A 24,338-nucleotide genomic window follows, 5' to 3' on the forward strand; every position below is an offset into this window, starting at 1 on the left:
GGCACTAGCCCTCTCAATTCTCAATTGAATAAGTCTTTTTTGAAGCTTCTACGACGACGCTGGCAAAGACCAAATTACCAGAACTTCCAACTACGTTTAACAAAATGTCTATATCAAAATTTTGATTGAATGTGTTAGGGGAAATGGAAGCTTGAGAGGGACGTTATTTACCCTCCAATCACTTTCAACTATTAAATAGGTCACTAGCGCTTTCAATTTCCAATCGAATCAGCCCTTTTTGAAGTTTCTACGATAACGCTTTCTATAAAACCTTATATGCCCCCAGGACATTCTTACAACCCTTGCACAGAAGGTTGGGGGAGAAGTGTCATCCTCAAAAACATAATATCCTGACTTTTCAACAACATTGAACAAGATAGCTATTTCAAAATTTTTATTGGAGGTGCTAAGAATTCTGGCGGGCGTGGGAGGGGTGTTATTACCCCTCCAATCACTTTTGATTATTAAAAAGCGCAATAGCCCTTCGAAGTATGTATAACAATACTCTATAAAAACCTAGTATGCCATATTAGCAAAGCTAAACCCCCTGGCCCAGAGGGGTGTGGGAGGGGAGGGGGTTGATCATCCTAAGATACATAATATCCAGAACTTTCAACAACGTTCAAAAAAATGGCTAGCTCAAAATTTTGATTGGATGTGTTTGGGAAAATGGTGGGCGTGAGAGGGAGGTTAGTTGCCCTCCAATCAGTTTCGACCAGCCTATTAAAAAGGGCACTAGCTCTTTCAATTTCCAATTGAATGAGCCTTTTTGAAGTTTCTACGACAACATTTTCTATAAAAAACCTTATATGCCCCCAAGGCATAGCTTGCAACCTTAACCTAGAGGGCTCTGAGGGGAGTGTCATCCTCAAAGACCTAATTTCAAAACTTTCATCTACGTTGAACAAAATAGCTATCTCAAAATGTTGATTGGATATGTTTGGGGAAATGATGAGCTTGAGAGGGGGGCTAGTTATCCTCAAATCACTTTCGACAATTAAAGAGGGCACTAGCCATTTCAATTTCCAATAAAATGAGCCCTTTCTGAAGTTTTTACGACAACTTTTTCCATAAGAACCTTATATGCCCCCAGGGCATAATTCACAACCCTTGCCCTGAGGGCTGTGTGTGGGGGGGGGGGGGGCTGTCATCCTTGAATACCTAATTTCCGAAACTTTAAACTACGTTGAAAAAAATGGCTATCTAAAAATTTTGATTTTATGTGTTTGGGGAAAAGGTGGGCGTTAGAGGGGGTTTAGTTGCCCTCCAATCACTTTCGACTATTAAAAAGGGCAGTAGCCCTTTGAATTTACAATAGAGTATGCCCTTTTTCAAGTTCCTATGACAAAACTTTCAATACAAACCTTATTTGCCCCAGGGTATTACTTATAACCCTTGCCCTGAGGGTTCTGAGGGGGGGTTATCATCCTCAAAGACCTAATTTCCAGAACTTTCAACTGCGTTGAACAAAATGGCTATCTCAAAATTTTAATTGGATGTGTTCGGATAAATGGTGGGCGCAGAAGGGGTGTTGCCTTCCAATCACTTTTGGCTATCGAAAAGGGCACTAGCCATTTCAATTTCCAGTCGAATGAGCCCCTTTTGAAGTTTCTACGACAACGCTTTCTATGGAAACCTTATATGCCCGCAGAGCATAATTATAAACCTTGCCCTGAGGGCTGTGGGGGGGTTGTCATCCTCAAAGACCTAATTTTCAAGAACTTTCAACTACGTTGAACAAAAAGGCTATCTCAAAATTTTGATTGGATGTGTTTGGGGAAAAGGTGGGCGTGAGAGGGGGTTAGTTGTCCTCCAATTGCTTTTGACTATTAAAAAGGGCACTAGCCCTTTGAATTCCAATCGAATGAGCCTTTTTTGAAGTTTTTACGACATCACTCTCTATAAAAATCTTACATACCCCCAGGGCATAACTTACAACCCTTGCCCTGAGGGTTGTGGGGGAGTTTCCTCCTCTAAAACATAATTTCTATTTGGAAATCAACTACACTGAACAAAATGGCTATCTCAAAATTCGGATTGGATGTGTTTCGGTAAATGGTGGGCGTGAAGGGGTGTTAGTTGCCTTCCATTCATTTTGGACTATTAAAAACGGAATAAGTCACTAGAATTTCCAATCGAACGAGCCCTTTTCAAAGTTTCTATGACAACTCCTTCGATACGAAGTGCCCTGGTCTACCCCCCCCCCCAAAAAAAAAAATATATTGTGCCAACATCGTTCTTAACTTAGGCAGCGCGTTTGCCCTGCCTATGATTAATCTCATAACAATTTATTATGCATGCAGTGATCATGAAGTATAGTATGAAAATCATGTAATCGTTAGATATTCACAGAATAGCTGGTAATAACGGGGCGTAATTCATAGCAGTAAACAGGATCCTACCTTAATATGACTTAGGGTATTCATGGAATGATGACTGATTCGGCATACTTTTTCAGCAATGTCACCGTAATCAAAACTGTGGCACCGGAAATTCCCGTCGAGACACAGCTTCTTGCAGTCTTCGAAGCTTTCAATATCCTGCAAATAAGAGGTGAAAATGAACACTGATCGTTTATGGATCTGATTTATGGTCATAACTGTTAAAGACTCTTAAGCCCCGTCTTATTGGTGTAATAAGGGTCATAAAAAATTCTAAATAGTACTTATGTATTATACGAGAATCACTTGAGAAGTGAAATTTGGTTAATGCTAGTGAAATAAAACAAAATATGATGAAAATATAATACTTTATTAGCAAAATTGTGAAAACTACAACTTAAATTATGTGCCCAGATCGCAGAAATGTCCTTCAGAATCGTGTTAAAATAAGCTCTGCCTTCTGCCTTTACTGCCGCCTAACCAAACCTCTTATCCTGGAAAAATGTAACTGCCTGTTCTACGGTCCTTGGCAAATCCCAGATCTTAATTTGAACATTCATGGTGAGATACTATATTCTATCACTATGCATAGCAAACTAACCGGTTATTGTTCTATCTGATCTTCGCGATCCAAATTCTTGTATAATATACAAGTACCTTCTAAACTTCAGGAAGTTTATACATAGGTTGAGTAAATATTACCTTGTTTTAGTTCACGTTTGACGATGCCCGTTTTGACCGAGCCTTTTTACCCTTGATGTTCTCTTCATTAAAACACATTCGATGATCAAAATCCTCCTTCCTCCTTCCTGATCAAGAAATCACACCTTCCTCCTTTTCTTAATAATTAATAATTCCAAACCGAATTCTAAAACAAATGAGAACATTTAAAAGTTTTCTGCTCTGGTATTATAAGTGTTAAAACCCTTTTTTACGGTAGGCTCCAAAAATGGAAGAATATTATAAGACGAGCCACTATATTAATTTATAAGGTACAATCCTATTTTTATTTCTGATCATCTCCAAAATTTTTATGAAATTCAGAAACTTTTACTCCATCTGTAAGATCCAGGGACGCCAATTTATGGAAATATAGGCAAGGGGCAAAACGCATTTTCCAAAATCTAGAGGTAGGGTATTTTGCTATTTTTCATTTTATCCAATGAAAACACCAAAAAAGGTATTTTCCGATGCCAATACCATAAAAGGAATTTTTTCAAAATCAAAGAAAGTAATTGCTCTCTCACCTCCCAATCGGCACCCGTGATAGAGTCTGCCTTTAATTCCTAAATTAAGTGTCACATCATTTAGAAATTCATTTCCCAAGTCATCCCGTCGATGTCTATCACCGCTTATAAAAATATACTGATTAGAATATATCATTTGATGCCATTTTTTATGCTCTTTCATAATTCAATAATTGTTTCTGCAGCAAATACCATTTAAAGTCCTTAAAGGACTCAAAGCATTCCATAGTAGCACCCTCTTTAGGCTTTGTGTTTTTTTAGATTTTTTTTCCTTTCATTCCTTCTTTATGGTATTGAGTTTATGAGAATTGTGTTTTCATTTTTGTCGTGCCTCTTCTTGTAATTTGTAATATCAGCTATCTATACAGTGTAAGTAGCTGCATTTTGTCAGTCGGGCATAAAGAGGTCGTATCTCCATAGTTGTCAATTTCCAGACGGGCAAATAAAAATCCTCACAACTTTTTTATTTTCCCCCCGAAAACCATAAGACAAAAACGAATTGATGCATACAATTAATGTATATCAATCTGTTTTTGTTTTACAGTTACCAAAGGGGAAATAAAAACATTGTGAATTTTTTTTCTGCTCTTCTGAAAATTAACAATTATGAAGAGACGACCTTTTGATATCCGACTGACGATTTGCTCTGTTCCCTGCGGCTTTACCAGGCCATGGAAACTTGTGGGGTTCGATGACCTGAACCCCTCAAGTCTCCATGGGATATATTGGGATGGAGGAGGAGCGTGCGTAGCTCTGTTAACCTCAGGCAGCTTAGTACAGCGGTGAGTTATTATTAGTATTAGTAGTAGTAGTAATCGCATATACGAGAAGCTTACGGTATTTCATAGACGTTAGTGGAATTCAAGTATATTGTCAATAGATGATGGTTCTTGCCTTTTTTCAAAGCAAAGGCAACAAAATTACGGTACGCCACTCTTCGCCTTGCTGCTTGAGCAGCATTTGTGTTGTAAAATGTTAGTGTTCACCGTTGGCTATTGTAAAATTTAATGTAAGCAAATAAAGTAGGTTGTACATTTATCCATCAGGGGAGGGGGTAAAATGAAGCAATGTGCCTTAGGAATGAGATAAGACAGTCTCTGCGAGTAGCTACTTACTAAATATCCCGAAAACACAGTTTGATCTCTGTAATCGGAGAAAAACCGGTTTGTCCTTTGCACTCGGTGATAATCAGCTTAACCTGAGCGAGAGAAACTACTTTGTAAGTATATTTTAATAAAATATTTAATATATAGAGTGGTTCGGTTAGGTATTTAACATAATGGATTCTGGGCGGTGCTTTCTATAATTTTCTTCGGTAGTGTCCATGATTGTGTTTATGAAGTATTATATTTTCATCAGATATTGGTATTTTTCACTATGATTAACCTAACTAATTATTATGATGAACCTAACTTCCCTTTTTGAGTGTTTTCGGGATATTTAGCAAGTACCGGGGGTTGTTAACAAAGTAGTTTCCAGACATTTGTTTAAGTTCCCTCCAAATAGTCTCCAAATCTTAAGCATTACCGCTGTAACTTACACCAAAATGAAAAGATCCTTATATCATTTGATTCATTAGTTTTATACTTATCCATTCACCCAGCCAGAATTACAGTAATAATTTAGTACTCTAATAAAATTATGATAGAGTACTGTAGAAAAATTTTCCAATATCTAAATTTGCTGACAAAATAAGAAAACTGGCTATTCATAAGCCATAAACGGTACTTATGTATTATACCAAACACACCTAAGAAATGAAGTTAGGTTAATCCTATTTCCTATTTTTCACTATTCTTTACTATGTGCAAATATATAGCCCAAATTATGTATTTTCAATGCATACCTGCCATCTGTAACCTGTCTTTTTTCCAGTTTTGTTTCGTCATAGTTGATTAAATTTACAGGTACACGGTTTGAGGGGGCTGGGGATAAAGTATAGAGGGTCTGCATTCAAAATGTATTAGCTACAATTATTCTGCATATTATGAAGTAAGAATTGTTTCATTAGGACTTACCTAATTACACTTCTTCGGTGTGCTTGGTATAATACATAAGTACTCCATAAACATGTCAACGTAAAGCTTTACACACTTTTGAATATAAAACAAAAAATTAAAAAATGCAAAGCAAATTTCAAAAGTACAATGGAGTAGGTGGAGACGCTGAATCTCAGCTACCGAATGACAGTGAAATTGAAATCTTAGGTTGAAACAAACCATAGAACCATAAGAAAAGCATACAAAACCCTTGTACTGGGAACAAAGGCTTGAATAACCTTGAACTTATGATCTAGTGATTCAGTATACCGTATTTTATTGAAACAAGATGAACCAGTTTTATTTCTGGTTTGTTTACTACGGAGAAAAACTAAGAACACCGCTAGCTTCATTTTTCCAAATCACCCACGCAATTCAAAGTTGTGTAACAAATCATTCGCCTTTTCTTCCTCTTTTCATAGTTAGCAGGACTGAAAGAATTGGTCAGTCAAAGACATTTAATTTATGAAAAGAAACCCGCTAGTTTTAACTTCATGGTAAATGCGAGATTTGGGTTCTCTATTGTTAGGTTTGTTAAAATTAATTTGTAAATTTAAAATAATACATACTATAATTAACTGAAAAAGTAAGCAATGTTCTGCATATAATGAAGATTCTAGCTCGTCAATTAGCCACAACGCAAGATCGTATACAAACGGCAGGGGAGCTTTAGGGTATGGCAATACCACCCCAGATTTAGAAAAAATGCGCTATTTAGTATATTCTCTAAAAAATCGCAAAAACATAAATGTTCTCCCACACTTTGAAACATATCTTTTTTTGTATTTTCATTAAAAAAGAGTCTTTGCCCCCCCCCCCCTATATTTAGCTAAACTATTCTTTTACTTTCAAATAAAAATTTAAAACTATTTATCAAACGCGACTAAATAATCACTGTGATATTTAAAATCATGAATAAGAATCCAGAATTAGCAAGAGGGGTATACGAGGTGATAAAGAACCAGCAATGACCAAGCCACCCCCCCTCATCAAAAAATTGCATCATTAAGTACAAATATCAAAAAGTCTTCCAGGACACTTTTTGGTCGATTTAAGGGTGAGCCAGACCTTATTCAAATACCCCGAAGTCTTCCAAGACATTTTTGATCGATTTAAGGGAGAAGTATATCTTATTCACATACCCCAGAGTCTTCCAGGACACTTTTGATCCATTTAAGGGGGAGGCATGCCTTATTTAAATACCAAAAAGGCTTCCAGGACACTTTTGATCCATTTAAGGGGGAGGCATGCCTTATTCAAATACCCCAAAGGCTTCCAGGACACTTTTGATCCATTTAAGGGGGAGCCATCCCTTATTCAAATACCCCAAAGTCTTCCAGGACACTTTTTTGGTCGATTTAAGGGTGAGGCAGATCTTATTCAAATACCCCGAAGTCTTCCAGGACATTTTTGATCGATTTAAGGGAGAGGTATATCTTATTCAAATACCCCAGAGTCTTCCAGGACACTTTTGATCCATTTAAGGGGAGGCATGCCTTATTCAAATACCCAAAAGGCTTCCAGGACACTTTTTGATTGATTTAATTGGGAGTAATGGAGAGGCATCCCTTATTCCCAATTTTAAAGGAAAATATATCTGCACTATTTATCACATGTGCAGGTATAGTTCTGCACTAATGGACAAACATTCTAACTTAATTGTGAAATTTTTAAATGCCATACGAGACAGATATGTACATGAGACTGGTGCTAAAAATTATACTTTGATTTTTGCTGTACGAGACATTGCTATACGAGACATGCTCGCAATAAATGCTATACGAGATAGATATGTACATGAAACTGGTGCTAAGAATCATACTTTGATTTTTCTATACGAGACATGCTATACGAGATATTGCTACACGACATGCTCGCAATAAATGCTATAAGAGATAGATATGTACATGAGACTGGTGCTAAGAATAATACTTTGATTTTTCTATACGAGACATGCTATACGAGATATTGCTACACGACATGCTCGCAATAAATGCTATAAGAGATAGATATGTACATGAGACTGGTACTAAGAATCATACTTTGATTTTTCTATACGAGACATGCTATACGAGATATTGCTACACGACATGCTCGCAATAAATGCTATAAGAGATAGATATGTACATGAGACTGGTGCTAAGAATCATACTTTGATTTTTCTATACGAGACATGCTATACGAGATATTGCTACACGACATGCTCGCAATAAATGCTATAAGAGATAGATATGTACATGAGACTGGTACTAATAATCATACTTTGATTTTTCTATACGAGACATGCTATACGAGATATTGCTACACGACATGCTCGCAATAAATGCTATAAGAGATAGATATGTACATGAGACTGGTGCTAAAAATTATACTTTGATTTTTGCTGTACGAGACATTGCTATACGAGACATGCTCGCAATAAATGCTATACGAGATAGATATGTACATGAAACTGGTGCTAAGAATCATACTTTGATTTTTCTATACGAGACATGCTATACGAGATATTGCTACACGACATGCTCGCAATAAATGCTATAAGAGATAGATATGTACATGATACTGGTGCTAAGAATCATACTTTGATTTTTCTATACGAGACATGCTATACGAGATATTGCTACACGACATGCTCGCAATAAATGCTATAAGAGATAGATATGTACATGATACTGGTTCTAAGAATCATACTTTGATTTTTCTATACGAGACATGCTATACGAGATATTGCTACACGACATGCTCGCAATAAATGCTATAAGAGATAGATATGTACATGAGACTGGTTTTAAAAATCAAACTTTGATTTTTGCTAATATTTGACAAAATTGCAAACATTGAGACCATTCTGACCTTAAATTCTTTGTTGCCTTTCAGCCATAGATCTATGAAAACAATTTTCACTTCAAGAGCCAAAATTTTTGGTCTTCGATCTCCAAAGGTTAGTAAAGTCCTGGTCTGTCTATCCCCTTCTCTGTCAGCCACAATAGGCATATTCAATAAGAAAGTAATCAAAACAGTTCGTGGTAACGTACTGCACGTAAAGACCCGTTTGAATAGAAACCGAAACTCTAAACAAGGAAATTCTGTTAAGGCATATCAAAAGATCTACCATTTATCTTGATTTTAAGCAGGTAAATATCTTTAATTTTGCATTTATCCATTAAAATTTAATGGAATGAGAAAATTTGCTTCATTTTAGAAAGAGTGAAAAGGGGGAGCAATTGTGATGAGAACAACACTAGAGCCTACGCAATACAACATGTTGAGGACCGCAGAGCCGAACGTTGGAACATAAAAAACACAAGCTTTTTGTTCTTTTTCATGAGAACGATAATCTTAAAAGACGTTTGTTTGCTTGTTTGTATGCGTTAAGGGAAAATCACATCGATTCACAGGTCATAACACACCGAGACAGAGCTCATCCGAATGGAAATACCTAGTTTCCCTTTCAAACAGTTCGTGGTAACGAACTGTAAGTAAGGAGCGACCCGGCTCAATGGTAACCGAAACTCTAAAAAACGGAATTTTGGTACCAATAGGTACATCAAAAAAATCAAATTTTAAATCTAATTTCAAAAATATAAGTTTCATCAAGTTTGATCTTACCCATCAACAGTTAAGCACCTGAGAAAATTTGGCTGATTTTTTAAAAAACGGGAAAAGATTCCCTAAAAACAATAGAAACTTAATGAAATTCACACCATCATATTCATCGTATCAGATAACCCTACAGTACAGGTTTCAAGCTCCTATCTACAAAAATATAGAACTTTGAATTTTTTGGCAGATGAAAGATCACGGGTGAGAGTTTATTTGTTTTTTGTTTTTTTTTCTTCCGGGGTAATTATATTGACCCAGTTGTCCTAGAATAACGTAGGAGGGCTCAATGGAACGGAAATTAAAAGTTCTAGTTCCCTTTTTAAGTGACCAAAAAAAAATGGAGGGTAACTAGGCCCCCTCCCACGCTCATTTTTTTCTCAATATCACACAATTAAAATTTTTTAGATAGCCGTTGTGTTTAGCATAATCAAAAACCTGATAAATGTGTCTTTTACGATGACTTAATCCCCCAAAGTTCCCAGGGGAAGGGCTGCAAGATATGAACTTTGCCCATTGCTTACATATTGTATTGGTTATTGGGAAGTATAAAGACATTTTCAGGAAGAATTTTTTTTCTGGTGGGGGGGGAGGGGGGCTGGAGGAGGGGCTACTCGCAATAATCTTTCCGTGGAGGATGTTTCTTTGGGGTGAGGGACATTTATATGAAGGGGGCGCCGGATTTCCAAGCATTATTTAAGAAACGATCAGAAATTAAATTTAAAAAAAAACAAGTACTTTCAACTGAAAGTAAGAAGCAACATTAGAACTTAAAATGAACAGAAATTATTACGTATATGAGGGGTTCTCCCCCAAGTTTATACTTCGCTCTTTACGCTACAGTTTTTTTAGTGCTTTCAAAAGAGCTATCTATTCAAATTAAACGGCCTTTGTGATTCAGGGGCTTGTGAATTAAAATTTTTTTAACTTTTAACCTAAAGAGCGTGGTATTGACTAAGGGTAGAACCCTAATATATACGTAATAAAAAAAACATTAATAAAAAAAACAAGCGATACGGCTCAATAGTAAGCGAAACTTTAAAAACGGAACTTTGATGTCAATAAATGTATCAAAAGAATGGGCTTATAATGCTGATTCTAAATATATGAATTTTATTAAGTTTAGTATTACTCATCAAAGGCTACGAGCCTGAGAAAATTTACTCGATTTTTTAAAGAGGGGCCCCTACAAGTGAAAGATCACACCGTCAGATTCAGCGTATCAGAAAACCCTATAACATAGGTTTCAAGCTCATATCTGCAAAAATCTGCAACTTTGTATTTTTTGCCAGAAGAAAAATGTACGAATATAGAAGTTGTTACGTAAGTGATTTTGTAAATTACGTCAGAACCAAATTTAAAGACAGCCATTTAGCAAAAGAAAAGTAGAATTTTTATGCAAATTTTGTTTACTTATTCAATGACGGCGAGCAAAAATAAAAGCTGCATCAACTAAAAAACGATCAGAAATTAAATAAAAAAAACAAGTTTTTTAAACTGAAAGTAAGGAGCGACATTAAAACTTAAAACGAACAGAAATTATTCCGTATATGAAAGGGGCTGCCCCCTCCTCAAATCCTCGCTCTTTACGCTAAAGTTTTTTATTTTTTTAAAAAATAAAGTTGTGAGACAGAGGCAAATTTTAGCCTAAAGAGCGAGGTGGTTAGGAGGGAACAGCCCCTTTCATATACGGAATGATTTCTGTTCGTTTTAAGTTTTAATGTCGCTCCTTACTTTCAGTTTAAAAAACTTGTTTTTTTTATTTAATCAAGTAACAAAAGCGATCAAGGCACCGCAGGGTGCTGGTTTCTACCATTTGACATTATCAAACTAGAATTAAGACATGAAGAAGACCGAACTGGAATTGAGTGTAAATTCTGGGACAGAAAATTGGGTTATCCCAAAACCATCGGATATTAAAGATTAGTATAGAATGTGTGTGTGTAGGAGGGCATATCGAAAATATATTGAATATATATTCAAATATACTTTGATCGTCCAGATTCCTACTGGTTCCATCCTCGAGAACGACTATAGTACACTGTTTTTGCAATTGCCTCAGAAGTATGAAACTACCAGATACACCTTTAAGCACAGATACACCTCAAATATATTGGTTTTTGGTATTCAAAATTAAGTTAAAAATATTGAATAAAAATTTTTATGTGATTTTCTTAATCTTAGTTTTAACGTTTAACTTTGAACAACCTACTTTGATAATGCGTTACTTTTTATAAACACTGAGCAGTCTAAAGGCATTATATGTTTTGTTTTTTGATAACCAAGCTCATAACTGTCGATATTTTAAAAAAATATCCATCCAACGCTCCGGCTTCGTTCAATGGAACTGACTGCTGGGAGTTCATAGCTTAGTTTTTGTAAGTAGGCTATTGTTCTGTGTATTTTTTTGTAATTAACTTATTTTTTTCTTTTTTTTATACTTTTACTTTACTTGAAATAGCTTTTCCATTGCCCTTAAAAAAATGTTTGTCTCTAAGCATCATTAAATTAAAAAAAAAAAAAAAACAAGATTTTTCAACTGAAAGTAAGGAGGAACATTAAGACTTAAAACGAACAGAAATTATTACGTATATGAGTGGGGTTACCCCCTCTTCAGCATCTCAATCTTCAGGCTAGAGTTTTTCGGCACTTTAAAAAAAGTTACGTATTGCTCTAATTAAACGAACCTTGTGTTTCAGGAGTCGTTTTTTAAGAATCTGGGCAAAATATAAAGAGGGAGGCATTGAGGAGGGGGCGACCCCTCTCATATACGTAATAATTTCTCTTTACTTACAGTTCGTTTCCACGAGTTGTTTGATTACCCAACAAAATCCAAACAAAGATCATTGAAATATCGATCTTTTTTCCTCGTTACCAAAAGTATTGAATTCATTATACTGTACATTTTCTTGAAATCTAGTTAAACAAATAGAAAAGGTTTTCCAACTAAAGTAAGGAGAAAGTTTAAGACTTAAAATAAATAGAAACTACTTTGTATATAAGGGGGACTGCCCCCTTAAGTTTTGAAACCCTTAAGTTTGCTTTGAAAAGTTTTTTTTTTTTCAATTGCAAATTTTCTTTAAAAATTTGGACAAAAGCCAAACATCACAGTAAAGAGTAAGGAGCTAAGGAGGAGACAGACTTTTGATCTTCTACATATGTGAAGCCATCAATGCATCTACAAAGGGATTTCCTCACCGATAAATGCTTTACGCATATTTTTTGAATACGCGAAAACACCTCATATAAATAGAAAAAGAAAAATATCGCCGGTTAAAATTGCCAATAGCTAAACTTCGAATAGCGTATTCCACCCCAAATAAGTTTCCTGGTGGGGCTGATGATGGCCTGCCTTGCCTTTTCCACCTCTGCGCTGGTAAAAAATGGGAATGTAATATTTTAGCTGTATAGAGAAACTTTTTAATTAATTCCTAATTACCCCAACCTCTTTCAACATTTATCTGAAGCATCACGAAGAGTAAACAGTGCGTCCATTAAAATGTACTTTGTTAGGAATCTACCCTATCCCCACCTAAACAATGACTCACTGCCCCTCCCCCCCCCCCTTCTACCATATTCACCAAAAAGCATAGATCTACGTTCAACATAAGCTCGTTTTCATGCCTACTCATGTCCTTTCTCCCCTTTCAGACAGTTTTTTTTACCTTATATTAACAAATCATATATTAAGATTTTTTTTTTCTATTGTAAAAAACGTTACGTTGGTAAATGATGCTTATTCTCATCAGCACACTGAATAAAATAACATAGAGAGATTCAAAAATACCTCAAAAACCGCGTCAACCGTCTTCAATATTCTTCCTTCCTTTTTGACAAAATCGCAAAGCTTAACATTGTCATCAACACAATTGGACTCCATGTAGAAACTACCATTGGAGGCGGAAAAGCCTCCACGAAACGTAACTGAATGACGATCATTATCGCTTAACAGGCAGGATTCGGTAGATGCCTCCCACGTCGCTGACCTGAGAAGTTCAAACACCTTAACAATGGCTTTGAATATATTTCGCGGACTCAAACTAATCTAATGATTTTCTAGGTGGAACTCAGCTTCACAGTTTTACGTTTAATTATATTAAAATGCATTAAAAGATAACAATGGAATTTGCCGTTCACTTCTAATCTTTTATCGGTGGGAGGGGGGAGGGGAAGTCCCTCTAATTGGTATCTTGGGAGTGTCTCTTGTCGCAAGCCCTTTCAAAGTTGACAACCATGATAAAACCAAGTGTAACAAGAGCAGCACACCTAAAACTTCTGCGCATACCTTTGAATAGGCCTCTTTTCCAACAAATTTTGACTAGTGCTACACCTAAGGCCGTAATTCCCAAAGTGGGGTGCACGCCCCATCGATGGGTCACAGCAAAAGGATTATATGATAGTATTAGGACAGGTAAACTAGAGTTTGACCCCAAACAAATTGCAATAGAAATGATCTTTACACCATGCTGTAGCGAAAAAAAAAATCTGAACAAAATATCCAAAGTTGCACATTCTTGGTCGATGCAAAACTTTTTTTTTTTTTTTTTTTGCTTTTAATGTCAATTCCTTCAGTTGTTTCTAGAAAAAAAGTGAACTGTCGATAAATGTTCGTTTTTTCTGTATATGAAATACCGTCCCGATGTAAAATGAAGAGCAAAGCCCGAAAATGAAAGCAAATTTGATGTACAATGTACCAGAAAAAGTTTCATAATCATCAATATGTGAATTTACCCTTCTCGTTGTGACCTCTTTTTTGCCATACTATCAAAAGGCAACTATTCTGACATAAAACGATGAGCTGAGCTCAAAAATCAAATTAACCTGATGTAGTGTCTACTAGGATACCCGTTTCATATTTATCAATATGCACTTTTTTATTTTCATTTGACATGTTTCTTTTAGCACTTATTATCCACCAATTCGTCGATTGTAGGTAAAAAACAAATTGCAACAGAATTGATTTGTACACCACGTTGTAGAGAAAAAAAGCTGAACTACATATCCAAAGTTGCACATTCTAGGTCGACACAAAATTAGTTTTTTTTTGCGTACCGTATCACTTTTCTCACTTTCCTAAGAAAAAAATTAAGTTCTGGTAATTGTTCATTTTTCTTGAACTAAATTATTATTCCGATGTAAAAAGACGAGATGAAGCGAAAATGGAGTCAAATTTGGTGTACGGTATATAAAAAAATTTCATAATCATCAATATTTTTACGCTTCTCGTCGTCGTGACCCCCGTTTTCTTAAAAAGACCAACTTTCGCTGGCTAAATTGTCGGTTTTGAGATCTAATAATTAGTTAGCCTGAATCTGATCGTCACTGGCTCCATCACCTGATGGGTCGGCTTAAAAAAGACGATTGCAAGATGTTTATTAAAACATTAAAATTATATTAGAAAAGGGAAATCATTTATTAAACTAGTTTTCAGCGGCCGACATTTAAAATCAATCTTAGATTAAACTATTATATACGCACTGACTAGTCTTCACAACTGACAAAATTGTCGAATCAACTTCATGAACATTTGAAAGACAGAATCAAACTCCGACTAGTATTCACAACTTATTCTTTTGATTCAGATATCTAAGCTTCGAAGTTCTCCTCATCGTTATAGCTTTCAATTCTTGGAAAGTTAGACTATGCTGTCCTTTTGCACGTTTTACACGCTGCAGTGCAAGCTAAAACGTTTTTAAGGTAGTTAAATCTCGCTGAGCTACATGCCAGTTGACAGGACCACTTGACGATTTTCAGAAGCAGACGAGGGACTAATAGGACGTCAGAGTCAATGGGTACAAGAAGTCATCTTTATTTTTTCAACCCCATTCCTCAGCTTTAAGTTCAGAATCAGGATCTCCACTCCATTCCTGAACTTGGTAGAAAACCCTGTAACTGTGGAATTTAACCGCATCAGAAGTTGGTAGTAACTGTTCTGGGTGGACGAACGTGCTTGCAGTAGTCACATTATTTTTATAAACTTTCCTGCGGAGTTCATTCAGATATCCTCCTTTTGATGAGCCAGATATCATGAGCAGAGCGTCTTCTCTAGCAACCCTTACTTCCTCCTTTGAAGATGACTTCAGCATGAAAACTACAGCTGATGTATGAAAAGGGGCATCTGTCATTAGCTTCTTCGGTGCAAGGCCTTGTACCACACTGTGAGTCTGGGAAGCAGAGTCACAGCCTACGATGGCGTGAGCAAAAAGAATCAGATGACATGTCTCCTCGTCCAGCTTATCTTTCAAATTGTGAATATCCCACATTCGGGGAGCTTCGTTCGACTTTGGCTCAGGTGCAAAGAATAGTTTCTTGCTTGATAGGTCACCATGATAACACAATAGAACCAAAAGATTAGTATCATCTCCTTTGACGGTAGTGTTATAAAACCTGGCTTTTTTTTTCTTGCAGGACAAGAAATCATCCTTTTTTACCTTCAGCTGCATATCTGATGTGAAGAAGATCTCACGGACGATTATAAGATTTATTTTTGTCTGGGCCATATCCTTTATGGTAGCTCCACCATCGTAGCTGTTGAACAGAATAGTGGCAGATTGATAATTTTTGGTGAAGTAAGTACCATAGTGGTGAAGGATTTTGGAGTATCGTTCGATTTTGAACCATGGAATCCGGAACAGAAGAGCTCCACTGTCGATGGTAGATCAATTGCCTTTTGAAAGGGGAATACAATGCTCGTCAAGATTGTAACCCTGTGCTAGAACCTTGGCAAACTCTGGCTTGTTCGGAGACCGGAGCATGCAAGAACTGTCAAAAAGTGATGCCAGGTAGGAACACAGTTCGTGTTGAAAGTACTCAGATTCCGTGAGATTAATCCTCTTTGCTAGCGAGATTAACCACTGAAACAGGAAAGTGGGGTCCAGTCTTTTCAAGTATTCACGTGGATTCTGTGTTGTGGCAATTTCACCTGCTCATTGCGATCGTCAAAATACAAAATCAGTGACCAACCTTCCAAACACGGAGTCAAAAATTTCTTAGCCTAAATCTGTAAAATATTCGACTTTAACAGATTCGTAAGTTATCAGACTGTTAGTGATGTTTCTTAGTTGAAGATCCCCATTAAACGGTGATCATTTTTCAAGGAAATCGATAACGATCTAGGTGTCTTTACAGTGTCGTAGCCACCTCGACTCGGATGTTTCCTTATGTTGTTCACTAGTTCCATAGAAAACCTGTGACATACCCGTCCATCAAAAGATTTAATGCAGAACAGACTGGTCGAGACAAAACCCATAAAGACCTTTGAACCTCTGTCATACCACTTCCATCGGTAAGGCCACCAACAGTTTTGAGACAACGCATGAGCTCCTGCACAATGACAAGATCTGTGGACAGCCCAGCCCAGAATCTATCAGAACGTCTGAACATATGCGTCCGATTATGGAAGGCTTGATAAACGGCAGGATGGGTTTCTCGGAGCTTGACCATACGCTGGATGTAAAACTGGCAGGATTTTGTGTAATTGTTGTGCCCAGATGCCGCCAGACTAGGTAGTATGTCAGAGATGGATTTTAAGTGGAGATCCCATGACCCTGATCTTTCGGCTCTTAAGAAATTTTGCAGTATGGATACCCTGTTGGAGTATTGGAACAACAGTTTCGAGGTTCTATACTGGAGCAGTTCCAGGCTCTTCCTATTGAAGAATCCCACTGTTTTTTTCCAGGGAAGGGTTTCCTTCTTTATCCGCGACGGCCGCTTCTTTGTTCATAAGCTTTGTGTACAGGTTTCTGAGTTCCAATATTTTTTTAGGCTGCAGAATTGATTCAACAGCACCGGAACTCTCTTCGAGAAAGACCTCGGAAAGCAGAATAGCTTACGGCTTTATCCGAGAAATCACTTGGACAAAGCGTGGGACGAAACGTTGATATAATCTATTGCATACGAAGGTAATGAAAGAGGTGCAGCTGCCTTCTGTGCGTTAACTCGTCTTCTAAACGAGCCAACCATAATTTACTAGCCCACTTTTTTTTTGTATCAACAATCGACGAATTGGTGGCAGTAAATACTGAAAGAAACATATGAAATGAAAATAAAAAGTGCATATTGATGAATATAAAACAGGTGTTCTAGTAGAGACATTACATCAGGTAAATTTGATTTTTGGGCTCAACTCATCATTTTATGTTAGAATAGTTGCCTTCTGATAGTATGGATTATCAAGAGGTCACAACGATTCGAACGGTAAAATCATGTGTTGATGATTATGAAACTTTTTTCTGGTACATTTTACATCAAATTTGTTTTCATTTTCCAGCTCAGCTCTTCATTTTACATCAGGTACTTCATATACAGAAAAACCGAAAAGCCAAAAAACAAACTAGTTTTGCTTCTACCTAGAATGTGCAGCTTTGGATATGTTGTTGAGCTTTTTTTTTTCTCTACAACATGGTATAAAAATCATTTCTATTGCAATTTGTTTGGGGTCGACCCATATTTTGGCTAGTTTTCCTGTACTCTATTGCAACAACGTCCTGTGAAAGCACTGGATCGCTGGGCCCCAGCCCCTCATTACACTTCCTGGCTGAAGGACCACGAAACGGAGATCAACAACGCCGGTAGAGTCTGTAAAGTCCAATTCCATATTCTTTAACTATTCTATTGCAACATTGTCATGCGTTGCATAAAAGGTGTTTTACATAGACAATTTTTTTTGTTTCATTAACATAAAAAAAAAATGCCTAGAGGGCGACCTGAGAAAAAAAATATCCAGTTCATGTACCAAACCCCATTGGGCTTTTAAGTGACCTTAAGGTGAATACACGTAAAATTTTGAACAACAAAATATAAATATCACGAGGGGGATCATGATTTTAGAAAAGCCTATGGGAGTATGGGCCGAAATCAGTTGGGAACCACTCACTTAAGGCTAAAGTCCTAATAACTTCAGCGTGCCGTTATGCGTGAAGCAGAAGAAATTGAAAAACAAATGATCTGTTTGCAAGGTTTGAGGAGTCAAACTGAATGGAAATTGAATGATTGAAAACAATTAGAGTAGAGAAATAATCGTTGGAATTCGAATTGTATTTGTAAATATGTGCGAGAAAAAGGAATGAGAGAGAGTTGAGGAGGGAGTTTGAGTTTTGGAGTGGAGATAGATAGCCAAGAATAAATCTGTCAATGAGTGAGAACAGCGTTGCCAGTCAGGTTAAGACATAGGCATAGCAGCAGAAATATATCTTATATTTCACTATATCTTTTGAATGTTATTATCACTGTGCAGTAAAAGAATTTATCCCTATTCGAACTTTTATTTATCGCCATGGAAAGGCAGTGTGGTCTTCGAAATTACCTAATGTATCATTTTGCATCAAATTTCCGCTGCCATTTGTTTACTTGTTCTATTATTCATGTGAAAATGTATGATCTGTTAAAATTCTTGTCAAATACCTCTTTGCAGTACAGTATTCCAAGTTAAAAAAAAAAAATACCAGCTGAAAAAGAGAACTCTTAATAGGTAGACCCGGAGATTTTAGGAGGGGTTAACTTCATTACAGACAGTTGCACACAAAAAAGGGGATTGCTAGTCTTCAAAATTCCTTGCCATTTTTGTATGATTAAGGTTTAATCTCGGGTAAAACTTCTTTAACTCTTGAAGGAAATTAGGTTTTTGTTTACACAATTTTTGTCCCTTTTTCGACACTATAATTTTACCTCATATTTTGTTAGTTTTGATTTTTTGGTACAACTATAAAATACGGGTAAAATGGCATACTTGATGTATCTTGGAAAGAACACCATTATTATCTGTCAAAGATGGTAAGCTTTTTATGTTTATTTTATCAACGTTTTTCATAAGTCATTGAAAGGTTCACATTTTTCCTCAAAGAAAAATGTGTTTTCTTCACATTTTTTATGTGAGGTATTGTTGAGATTATAATTTACTATAAATACGATTTGCATCATCATCATCATTTACTTGTACTTGTAGCAGGTCTGGGCATTTTCAGCCTAAATTGGCATCTGAAATTCAGATATTTCGTTGAAATCATTTTCAAAATTGTATTAATATAACTGCTTGATTTTAAGATTATCACCATTAACACCATTAACATTATAAAAATTTTCCTTGACGAAGATTTAACCTAAGTTTTAAATTTTGATATTGGCACCTTTATTAATACGATGCGAGGTAAAGATACCAAACATTTCCTATAAATATTATTTAGATTTACTTATCCTGGAAGAATTCAATAGAGTTATTAATCAAATGCATACTCATGAATGATTGACAATCGGACGTGTATGCCTGGTCAATGGGCGTAAAATTAAGGATCAGCGCTGCTAGTGTTCAGTTATGATACCATATTTGCACCATAAATATCATGACTAAATATATATAAACAAAATTTTATCTTATGACACTAGAGACGGATATTAAATCGAAGCGGAATTATTCTAAATTTGAGGGGTTATTCCGAAAGCAACCCCCATTTATTCACGCTACAATTAACAATACAATCAACACTGTCAAAGTTTATTTGTCTTTTTTTGTCAAGATGCTTCAAAAAGCGTGTGCAACCGTTTAAGGAATAAACACCGAGCCTCGTCGATAGTAACTGAACTGTAAAAAATTAATTCCAAAAAGAACTATCCAGCTTCATCAAGTAATATATCGCCTATACTGATACCAAGCACCTTAGTTCGTTGAGTGAAAATTTACCTTTTAGAAGTTAGTAGTGCACGGGACTTGCATAATTTAAGAAAAATACGGTAGGGGAGGGCCCTCACAAGGGTCTCAATCTTGATGAAAAACATGCCTTTAAACTTCACACTTCGTAAAACCATTCTAAGATGGTTTCAGCTCTCTATCTAAAATCTCTTATTTTTCTCGATATATTTCAACTAAAAGTTAGGAGCAACATTAAAACTGAAAACGAACAAAATTTATTCCGTATTCGTTACAAAAGGTATAGAGGAAAACGTTTAAAATGTGTATTCATTCCAGTAAAGCACATATTGCAGTAAACCGTTGGCGGGGTGATAAACAGAGTTTATGGCTCAAGGATTGCGATCTGACACGTATGCTGGATTTTTTTTAGGCGGGGTAAAGGGGGGGGGGGAAGCAGGTGCCCAAAATTTTGAGAAACTTAGGATTAGGGAGACCGAGCCCCCTTCCCTGGTTAGGTCTCTAAATAAGATATGTGATTCTGCAAGAACTTTTATATGATTCTACTAGATTCTACAAGATCGGCGTCAATAGAGATAGGAGAGGGGCGGTCAGAGGGAAGCATGTGCCTTTTTGCGGTATTTTCATTGAAAATACCTTTTTATGGTATTTTTATTGAGAAAACGAAATATTTGCCCCTCTTTGGACTTAAAAACCACATTTGACCCCCCCCCCCCAATTTTCGTAAAGTTTTACGTAGCTGTATACAGTATTCAGAAATACAATCGATAGGCCTACTTATCCATTATTTTTCTACCTGAAGAAACATGTCTAGAGTCATGTTTCTCACGGCCAAGTAAATACTTCTAGAGAGAAGGAGGCAGTTTTTAAAGTCGGTCTGGACTTGCTTTGAACTAAAAGAAAAACTACCGAATATTTCGCCTTAACCATACGAATCCTGTTTTTCTTTTTCCGGTACTTACGTATTATAGTGACTATACCCAGAAAGTGAAGTTAAGTTAATCATATGAAATATACCAAAATATAATGAAAATATGAAACTTTAGCAACAAAATTATGGAAACTACAACAGAGAATTATGGAAGGCAGGCCGCTTAGAACACATTATGTTAAATACCTAACCTAACCTAACCAACTCTATATATTAAATTTTTAATTGAAATATAATTGCATCGCAGTTTATCTCATTCAGGCTAAGCTAATTATTTACGAGTACACACAGAGAAACCGGTTTTACAACAGATCAAGGATAACAGTGTGGTCGCTATAATATGTAAGTACCTAAATTCCTACCAGAGGTTTCGATTCATGGACATAAGGAGGGGGGCCAAGACTACTTTCTTATAAGGGAGGGGGGCAATTTTACTGTTTTTCCAAATGAAAATACAAAAAAGACCAGTTTTCAATCAAAATACAAAAAAAAAAAAAAATTTTCAAAATATAGGGGAGGGGAAAATTTCACCCTCAAATGACGCTAATGATTCTTACACGTGGCTGTACCTCTTCAATGTAATTGGTTGATGATTGATTAATAGATTGATCCCACCTTGTTAATACAATACGTCATTGATGGATTATTAGTGGTATTCAATCAGAAAAGTTAACATGATTAGACCTAAATGTCTACCTGCTGATATTTGTAATACCTTCCAAACTGCAAATTTATTCAGGTTGGGTAACCCATTAACCCTTTTACCTTTTATTATTATCAGGCTCTAAAGCATGTTTAACTTCGTAGATATGACTTATCTAATTCAGGCCAGTAAGGTTGTCAAAACTGGAACAGTGACTGAATTTTTCTCCATTATCGAAAAAGATGTGTTTCAGAGAGTTTATTTCTTAAAGAAATAATAAAATTGAATTATAATAAAACAATGATAGAACATGTAATATTATAATAATAATGAAATTGAAATTAAAGAAAAATAGAGTTTATTTCTGCCGAACTTGTAGACCCTAACATGCGTGCATGCTGGATCTTATTTCGTGGTGCCAATAATCCAAGGGTGGGTCACAAAGTCAAGCATGCCACCCCCAATCGGGGACGTGCGGAAGGGGTAGGCATCGGGGTCAGCAAAAATAAACGTTCAAATGGGGACAAATCAATTTATTTAGACAGTGAAAAAACAGGTACAAAAGTCAAAATATTTCGATCACATATATAGCGACCATCATCAGTAGAATTAGTAAAATAATAAAATTGAAACTAGCATATTTATAGACAACAAAATAAATAACTTTTTGGGTCATTCACAAAAAAAATGAACTTTTTTTCAATTTTTCAGAATTCTTTTTTCAGAACGATTGAATTTTTTTCAGAGATTAAATTTTTTTTTCAGAAAGAGTTCAATGACAAATTTCATTCAAAGTCTTGATGTAAATTTCCTTAATCTTGCCCAAATGTCATACAAATTTCCAATGAAGGTGGCAAAGCCTTCCGTGTCTTCTAATTAAAGTGTGGTCTAAGAAAAGGATACCTAATTTAAGGTGTTCCGTCGAAAATACATCGCAGTCAGCATCCTTGAAATCCCAAATTTTTTAAAATTTCTAGGCACTATTTATTCAATTCTTCCTAAAACAAAGTTTTTTATTATCATTGGCCCCTCCCCCAAACAATTCCTGCATGTGTGCGTCTAATGCACGAATTATATTAAAAAAAAACGAACTTAGAAACAATATGAAGAACCGCCATGGACTAAAAATTTGGGATACGGGCCAAAAGCCCACCCCCCTTCTTCGTGTAAGAGTGTAACCAAGACAATTCTATAATCGTAGAAGAAGAAATAAAAAGAAGTTGTATATTAAACAATCGGTCAAACCTGCATATGAACTGGGCCTCATTAAGGCACGACTCAAAACACAATTCCTTTGTTGCGGTTTTCCGACGTGTGCTCACAAATGTATCATGAAGTTTATGATCAGTAACAAGCTCAAAACCCCATGCTCGCTCACCACAAAGAGTTGTTGCATTTTTTACACATACCTTTTCCAGGTAGACGGTATATACAGGGAATTCAGAACTTCGGAGTTTACCTAAAATACAAAAAAATTAATATGTATGAAACTCTTCGCAGCTGAACGAGGGGATTTGCACTTCAAAAATCATGTACATCATGTGGCAAAGACCACAGGCTTCGGAAGTGTGCCCATCGCGCACAAGAAGTGGCATAGCAAAGCATGCCTTGGGAGTTAAGCGGAGTGTGCTACATGTGATAGAAAAAGCGGCATTCCGAGATATATACCAGGCAGTAGAGGAAAAGCAACCCCTTGGAGCTGCACCAAATATTCAATTAGTAGGCCTATACGAAAGTGATAAGAGAGTATACTTTGGCACTTTGGAACTTGGATACAATAGGAGTCAGACAAAGTAAAAATTTTCAAAAAGATTAAATTTTAATATACCGAAGTTTCGATCTCAATTAAATGTCTCAATCTTTCTGGATCCAATTAAAAAAAAAAAAAAAAAAAAAAAAAAAAAAAAAAAAAAAATTCTGAAAGTTGACAGACCATTAGTTTGTAAACCTTTCTCAGTAATTATACAGTCGGGGCTAGTTTAAATGTGGTGAAAATGATTTAAGGAATATACAATTTCCCTTTTTGTATAAAAAAATGGTAGTCTTGTACTAAACGGACTCTTTTATATATGGCAATGCATACCAGTCACGAAATAGACAGAGACGCGTGATGAAAAGAGGTTGACAATGCCTTCTGGGATATAAACAAAGGCAAGAACTGTATTTAAATTGCTCTTTTTTGGGGTTTAAGGGGGGGGGTACCTAGGTTAGGTCAGGTTACGTATTTAATATATGGTATGTTTTGCCCCCACCCCTCCCCCCCCTAATGTACAAATATATAGCCCAAATTTGTTTCTAAACTATTATATATTCATTCTATTTTATTTGATTTGTATTAACCAAACTAGCACTCCTTTAGTACAAGGGTACCAAAAAATTCTTATAAGATACGGTACTCCTCCTAACGCAATATAAAACTAAAAAATCAGAAAATGAATAAACAGAAGTGCTGTCTTATTTAGGGCTTTTATGATTATGGAAAAATTATTCATTTGAGTGAGATCATATCTATGAATACATTCGAAAAACATATATACTTCTCGATTTTGCTGTGAAACAATAGATGGTATTGGCTTTATTTTCTGATTAGATCTTGCGTTCCCTCTTTAATCAGTTTGTCGCTCTTTGAGCTGAACTTTGATTAAATAAAAAAACAAGTTTTTTAAACTGAAAGTAAGGAGCGACATTAAAACTTAAAACGAACAGAAATTATTCCGTATATGAAAGGGGATGTCCCCTCCTCAGCGCCTCGCTCTTTAAGCTAAAGTTTTTCATTGTTTAAAAAAAAATAGAGTCGTGTTAAAGTCAAACTTTATCGTAAATAGCGAGGCGTTGTGGAGGGAACAGCCCTTTCC

The 24,338-nt window shown here is 36.0% G+C and overlaps 1 protein-coding gene across 1 annotated transcript in view; it reads right to left on the bottom strand.

Annotated features, from left to right (window-relative positions):
- The window catches only part of LOC148944813 (uncharacterized), a 59,836-nt gene that overhangs the window by 20,427 nt on the left and 15,071 nt on the right, over positions 1 to 24,338 (bottom strand). Inside the window, exons 2-4 of the mRNA XM_089100150.1 lie at positions 22,729 to 22,942; positions 13,055 to 13,253; positions 2,403 to 2,540 (exon numbers count right to left, since the gene is read on the bottom strand). Coding sequence (XP_088956276.1) covers positions 2,403 to 2,540; positions 13,055 to 13,253; positions 22,729 to 22,942 — 551 coding nt within the window. The remainder of the gene's footprint in view (positions 1 to 2,402; positions 2,541 to 13,054; positions 13,254 to 22,728; positions 22,943 to 24,338) is intronic.

The sequence above is a fragment of the Artemia sp. Qi Xiang Cuo genome, chromosome 14 (genome assembly GCF_049724085.1).
Source record: "Artemia sp. Qi Xiang Cuo chromosome 14, ASM4972408v1, whole genome shotgun sequence".
Lineage (NCBI taxonomy): Eukaryota > Metazoa > Arthropoda > Branchiopoda > Anostraca > Artemiidae > Artemia > Artemia sp. Qi Xiang Cuo.